Here is a 7,500-nt window from a genome sequence, read left to right on the forward strand (position 1 = left end):
TTAAATCCAAATTACTATTTTGGGCTTTGCGAGAGAACAAATACATGTGTGCACGTGTGCAGGCGCAGCTGCAATTGTGTGTGAGTGATTCTGGGGCTGATGGGCTCCAAAAAGATAGGATTTCACAATTCTGGATTTCCAGAGACACTTTCCGTTCTCCTCTTCATCTCAGTCTATCTTCTTTTAGCAGTTCAGGCAAGAAGTCAATCACATTGAGTCAGGCTGAAGAAAAACATTTTATGCTGTTTTTCTCATCCAAACCCCCTCCTGCCGTAATCTGCAGTAAGGCCCAGGCACAGGAAATTGACCTCACAGTAAATTCTTTACGGATTCGGTCATGTTTTTACCATCCACTTAAACTTGCATACATAACCTGAGACTGTACCTCTGGATCAAGGAATATGACAAGCCAAAATAAAATCAAGTCAAATTAAAGTGCAAGAAAAAGCTGCAAGCAAAACAAGACTGGAATAAAAAAAAAAAAAATAAATAAAAAAAAGAGAAGAAATAAAATAGGAAAAGATGAAAAATCGGTTGTGACTGCAAAACTGTAAGTATTAAATAAAGAAAGAAGTCAGAAGCAAATTCAGAAGCGTCTGTGTTCTTGTTGACAAGGGCTGAGAAATACTAATGGACTTTTTTTTAATGGGTGCTTTGATGGATGAGAGAAGAAAGGATGTAAAAGTAAATGTAGTGGTGTCTCAACATAAAGTATGGTGAAATTAAAAAAAAAGGAAATTTTAAAAAAATAAAATAAAAAAAAAAGCATTGCAAATAAAAAAAAAAGGACATGTAAATGTGTGCCTACCATTTTCCAGATAAGAAGGGGCCGTACCTTCTGAGGGGTCAAGGCGGCGAGCCCGCCTCCCGTGTTTGGAATTGTTGTGTACAAACATGTTGTCTGAGACAGCCAGCACGTGGCCATCCACATTGACTGTTGTTGATACAACAACCTGGAAGAGAAAACAAAACCCCACATTTCAGAAATCCTGCAGATTTTCCCCGAATCAGGTCTCGTAAGACAAAACAGCATCCTGTTACTTTTCTGTTTCTATTTAAACCGAGTGAATGACATCTTTGAATACATCTTTGTTTACGTTGGGACCGCTGGTGATTTTTAACTCACAATTGTTTCTCTTCAGAACCTGCTACACTAATTAGAGTTTAATCTCCTATTATGCTAACAAATGAATTCAATTCAGGGAAATATTCTTCTAGCCATTAGTTTCAGAAACACCCCTCTAGCCACTCATTTTAAAAGCTGCTGTTTTGATTGATCTGTTGATATATTGATTAGATAGTTTATCTAATTAAAATTTGTTCACTTGAGACTCTCTTCAAATGAAGGGTTGTGAGGATTCTAAATAAAAAAAGCTTAATAAATCAGGAACCATCGTAACTCCCCATTTTTTTTCTTCAGTAAATGATCTCCAGGTCAGTTTTACAATTACATTTAATGTCTGATAATGAACTTTTTTGCATCTGAAAAGGCCAAGTTGAATATGAATAGTGAAAGTGTTTTCAATCCATGAAAAGTATCCCTTCTCAAGTTCATTTGGATGGTGATTGACCCTGGTATGTCAATGGAATTTCCTCCTTTATTTTTGAGTGAAAGGCTCCTATTCTTGTGTCCAGGTTCAGAGTCCGGCCATAGAAGAGATGATGGATAGGGCCTCCTTTGGCTACCAGCTGCTTCTCAGTTGAAAATGGCAAAGGAGCACATGCAAAACGCACAACCTTCCCGACGCAAACACCTCCACAACGGAGCGCTGGGACTCCTTCCGGAAGCGACGGCGCGGGAGCGCAAGCCATGGAGAAAACCGTGAGCTGCGCTGGGGTTCGTGTGGAGCACGGCCTCGTGGGTGGATCACTGCTATCCCAGACTGACATTTACATCTTATTTAAATACTCCAGCATGGGCCCTTTGCTGTGGTTCCGGGTTTTCTGAAGGAAGCGGCCACTGCGGCGTTTCCTTCGGGGTGAGTGGAGTCCGTAAAGCCAGGTCTGGCTAAGTCAGACCTTATCAACCCAGCTGGTGAGGGCGGCCAAAGGTAGGACAAATTTTAGCGTCCTCCTCCCATTTATTTAAATTTTGGCTGTAACAAAGATGATTGCAGGGTTGTCCCACCGGCTTCTAAACCCAAACACTTAACAAACACCAGTGGAAGGGGAGCAGAGAGCCTCCTTCACACAGGGCTGGTCCAAGGCATCAGAAGAAAATTCTTGTCTGCTTCTATGTTTTGGATCACCTCTGATCCTGTTTCTTATTCACAAGCCATAATTAGCTCTCAGCTATCACAGCACCTTTTCTGTGTATCCTGCCTCCTTGGAGACAGCCATCTGCGGTACCCTTTAGAACAGCCCGAGGGCAGCTCTCTGCCAGGCTGTTCTGCTTCCCCAGTTCTCTCCTCCCAGAAGTGGACACTTTCCCTCTTGTCAACATCCACTTCGGAGAGTGCTGAGGCTGCACGCTCAGCTCGGCCACAGAGCTGGTGCCAGGCCACTGGGCTATCCTCTTTCACTCCTAATGAGATTCCCAGACTTTCAGAAATATTGCAAAGCATGCAGGCGTGATTTCCAGCAAGGATTTCTGGGTTTGGTTCCTAGAACACGGTGTATTAAAGAGACAGAGCAAGGTGTATATGAAAATGACAACTATTTTTGTTCTGTCATGTCTATATAGGTCAGCCACCAAGGGAAAATACTGTAGTTCAGCAAAAGAAAGTCGACGTGCTACGCTTTGTTATATCACCTCACTCCTGCAGTGCACCTCCACAAAGGTGCTGAGACAGGGAAACCAGGTAAAAATACTGTTCAAGATCTGACATCCTGTTAAGTCCAGTTAAATCTTCTGAGAGGCAGGGAGATTAGCTAAAGAGACCCAGGAAAGTCTTTCTAGTGCCTACTGGCTCCATTGCCGACCACAAGATCACTCGTGACTGATGCTTCATTTAGTCATCAGTGAGACAAAGAGGACGTTTCCACTCATTCCAGGTTTGACCTTCTGTTCTGTTCAGATGGATCAATATCACTGATGCCACGTGAAGCTGAGATGCATGAAAAATGGAAGCCTGGCTCGATGGTTTTGAAGGAATATTTTTTTTTTCCACCTACAGATCTTTTCTGTTGGCTGGCTCAGGGGTGCCGGCTTCCCCGGTTGGTTGGCTGTGCATGAAAACAGATGTCACATGTTTTGCTATCAAGTTTAACCACAAGTAATTCTTCTCCAAACTGAGAAAGTCCTGAACATCTCAATACTACTTTATTGCTGGAATCAAATATGAATCATTGTGAAATATTTTGAAATAAAAGTCAGTTATTTCCTAACGAGCCTTTCGAATGACCCCAGTCACAGAGGAAATCATTTGTCCATCCCGTCAGCTGCCTTTCTGTAGTGCTATGATTCACCACAGGATATCTCAAAAGCTGTAAGGAGAAAGTGTTAAACATTTTCTAACACAGCTGAAACAAAAATCTGTGGGTTGGACCACCACTGCTGGATCTACGAGTTGTGAACCAGAGAAGTGTGAGTTCCAAACTTCCCTGTGCTCCATAGTCATGTTCTTAAAGGAAGATCGAACTACAACATAAAACCTCTGAAGGTCTGAGCAAACAGCACACTACAACATAAGGTGGTAGCAGGAAGAAAAATTAGGGAAATAATTCCTAAGGAAAGATCCACTTGCTCCAACATTGAACCATTGCAACCCACTGCAGAACTCCAGAACCAGAACTTAAACTAACGAGGGAAATGCAAAATACTGACAGCATTTTTTTTTTTTTTAAGCACTGGAACAACACTGAGTGGAAGCACAGACTGGGTTTTTTCATAAGTTCAAGACGAAGATGCAATCAAGTTTTTATACACCACTTATGCATTTAGAGGGATCTGTACCTGGAATCTTCGCATGTCTCGTGGGTTGCCTGCATTCTTCAAACAGTTCTGATTGCACTTGAGGAAAAACTTTAGAAAGAATCTATAAAAACACAAAATTGAAATCTATTAGACTCATCAAAATGTAAATCTAATTTTTAAAAAGTTTAATAAAATTTAATCATAAATAGTTATACCCAAAAGAATACTGGTGGTGAAATATTACTTTCCTATTCGTTAATGAACTTATTTTAAAGCATAAGATCTCCATCATAAACAGAACATTATTGCCAAGGAAAGGCAAATTTATATTTTTAATTTTTCGACAACTACAAAAGTATTGACTCCAGGCCATATCCTTAGCTCGGTGTGGGAAAGTTGATTTCAATGACTCATTGACTTCAAAGGCAATGACTTACACCAGATGAGAACTTGTCTCTATTTTTTTAATACTTTTCATTTTTTTCACAACTTATATTAGCAGTAATGACCTCTACGTCGAAAAATTCCAAAGGTAATGATCAATCTTCTGAAAAACACTTGGCTTTGCCTCTGGTTTGGAAAGTCTCGGTATTCAAAGGGACTCGATCCAAGTCCTGCTGACTCCAGGGAGATCCAGGCAGGATCTGCCCACGGGCAAGGCCCCGGCTCCCTCATTGTTTTTGAAAGGGAAGGAACATGGCAAATTAGGCCCTGTCTTACGACCTCTTCAACCTTTGCCAGCCTTTAGCTGTGAGGAGTCGCTCTACCCAGGGATCGAAATCCAGCTTATTTCTGCTGAGCGACAACCAGCAATTATTTAGGAGTAACCCTTATCATCCAGGCATCTCCCCATAAACCGTTTTTGCAGCAACGCTGCCTCAGGGGAGCACAGCAAGCACTTTGAGGGAAGGGGAAAGCTTGGGAAGATGGAAAATCCTTTCTGCCACCCTCCTGCGCCGCAGGAACGAGCTGATCTGGGAAGTCTCCACCCTGCAGGACCGTGGGATCCTCAAGGAGACATTTGCAGCCTGACATCATCTTTCTTACTTATGTACTCATGCTTTATCTTTCATAATAAATCCATGTTTTAATTAGGTTTTCTGTCTAATGACTGACCATTAATGACAAGCAAAGCTCAGGATTTTCTCCTCACCCAGAGTTCCTCAGGTGCTCCAGTCCAGCAGCTCGAGCTGCCCAACTTTGTACATGCTGGACAGCGAGGTCAGCCAGAGCTTTCTTTCACGTCCAGAATATGAACAACTTTGATTTATTCACTCATGTCAGTCTTCATATGTGACTGGGACTATTCCTGCTGCCCGCACCTCACAGGAGTTTCCATGTGCCAAGAGCATTCCTGGCAGGAGGCAAGACAGGGACAACTTTCCTCCTTTAGCACCCAAGGCCCAGCCATGGCCAGCAGAAGGAACAACAGTGGCTGCACCACATCTCTCTCACTCCTGGGAAGCTTCAGGGGTCATACAGGAGCATTATTGGGACCATCCCCAAATCAAAAACTGGTGCTTTTAATCCCAGCTCCACCTTCTCCATTAAACCTTGAGCAGCACCCCGATGTTACCCCAGGACACGAATGCTGAAGGAGCAATCTCTCATATCAGAGAGGCAAGCAGGGAAACAACCAGGTGCACTGAAAATGCATAAATAAATCGATGCTGTCAGTTCAGCTGAATACACATCTTTTTATAAGTTCCTATCCCAAAACCTGCAAAGGGGTTTCAGCTGTCGAGCTGAAAAAAGATCTGGATTTCTGTGGTGAATGACATGATCTCCTAGCTCGGATGCTCAGGTTTTCTGGATGCTGTTGCAGGGATATTGTGAGCAACTCCATGAAACTGCCACTGTGGTAGCCATGAATTCCCCCTAATTTCATCTGCCATGTTTTGGAGGGGGTTTTTTTGTGATTTACGTTAGTTTTTTTGTTTGGTTGGTTGTCTTTTGGTGGTGTGTTTTGTTTGTTTGTTTTTTGTTGTTGTTGTCATTTGAGATACTTACTCTCTCCAAATCAATTGATTATAGGCCAGGTTCCCTGCCCATTCCAGGGGGATTGGAGCTGGATGAACTTTGAGGTCCCTTCCAAACCAAACCACTGCACAGTTCTGTTAATCTAAAGGTAACATCCTTTCTGTCAGGCCTCTATTTGGTTTTGCACAGCTTCCACCACCCACACTGTGAGCCCGTGCACAGCCCAGCACAGCCCAGCTCCACACAGAACCCCCAGTGCTGGGGAGCCAGGAGCTGGGACCAGGCTTTACAGGAGCTTTACAGCTCCTTAGTGCCACATCCAGGCTGAAGAGCAGTATCTTATCTTTTTTTGTTGTTGTTTCTTTTTTTTTTTTTTTCTTTTTTCCTTTTTTTTTTTTTTTTTTTTTTTTTCCCCTGATCTCAAATGGGTGTTGTGAGGCTTATTGAGCTAATGTTTGTAAATTGCTCGGAAATTCTCCAATGAATTGTGCACTAGGAATGCTAAGTATTGCTCCTCGTGGATTGTTTTTAGCGTGAAGCATTCATGATGAATTGTTTCTATACAGAGAGCTCACATCCTGTCAAAGAAAAAGGGCCATTAAGCACCCTCTCACTAAACATCAACTGGAACCGGTATTTGTTCAATTATTTGGTGAAAAGGAGCCACTCTTGGTGAAATTAGACATCATCAAGTTTATTAGGATGGCTCTGAGCACCGGGCTAAATATTGATGCCAGGCTGGAGTGAACACAAGCAGCACTCCCATTTCAGCTCCACTGCATTCCTTGATGCTGAGATATTTCATTTCACTCTGTGCTTTCAGAGTTCACGGAGCACAGGTGGCATCAGGACAAGATTTTCAGAAGAAGACGACATCAGTTAGAAACCACATTCCCAGTCAGGATGTTCCTCCGTGCCAGGAGGAGAAGATTGACTTGGTGGTTGCTCTCAGCTGACCACCTGGGACTGTGGGCACTGCAAACCCATCCCTCGCACCCCAGCCACCAGGTCTCTGGGGCAGAGCAAGAAGCAAGGACCAGAGCAAGCAGAGCTCTGCTTGGTCTCACCTCCAACTTTGAGACAAGAATGAGAATTCAAGCCTTTCTAGGTTTGGCCCTCCCTGTTACATTTTGTATCACAAGCGGAAATTTTAGCATTTTTTTAATAAATACAGCCTTGCAGAACAGCCTTCCGAACAGGCTAAGCTGCTCCTAAAGCACTGATAGGGAGAAAAATGCAGTCCTTGCCACGTCCCCTCGCTCTGATTTTTTCCCACTGCTAGAATGGGGCCTGCTACCCTCCTAATTAAAATGTATTACCTTCTACAAGACTCCACTATTTTAAGCTAAAATTTACATCTTTTATTAACTCACCTCACCTATACACTTAGCTCTGATGCCTCTCGCCGCCCATCTGCCATCCGCATACAGTGAGTCACTTGATATTCCACCCACCAATTTTTCCTAACAACCACTGTGCAATTAAACTCAACACGTTCTGTTGCGAGGTAAATTAGGCACACCTGCGGCCAGCCTGCATTTGAACCGCATCAGAAAAGGACCTAACAAGGTGAGAGCAGTACCACAAAGTTATAGGCCTGTCAAGCAATTAGGTTTTCACTTCTGGGACATCCGCACAGTGCAATTATGCTACACATTACAACC

The 7,500-nt window shown here is 43.1% G+C and overlaps 1 protein-coding gene across 2 annotated transcripts in view; it reads right to left on the reverse strand.

The window, feature by feature from the left end:
• Positions 1-7,500, reverse strand: part of EBF3 (EBF transcription factor 3) — a 122,531-nt gene that overhangs the window by 39,750 nt on the left and 75,281 nt on the right. For both annotated transcript variants that reach the window (XM_040071761.2, XM_040071762.2), the window contains exons 7-8: positions 3,896-3,977; positions 836-953 (exon numbers count right to left, since the gene is read on the reverse strand). In XM_040071761.2, the coding sequence (XP_039927695.1) occupies positions 836-953; positions 3,896-3,977 (200 nt within the window). The remainder of the gene's footprint in view (positions 1-835; positions 954-3,895; positions 3,978-7,500) is intronic.

This window comes from Hirundo rustica, chromosome 8 (assembly GCF_015227805.2).
Source record: "Hirundo rustica isolate bHirRus1 chromosome 8, bHirRus1.pri.v3, whole genome shotgun sequence".
Classification (NCBI taxonomy): Eukaryota; Metazoa; Chordata; class Aves; order Passeriformes; family Hirundinidae; genus Hirundo; species Hirundo rustica.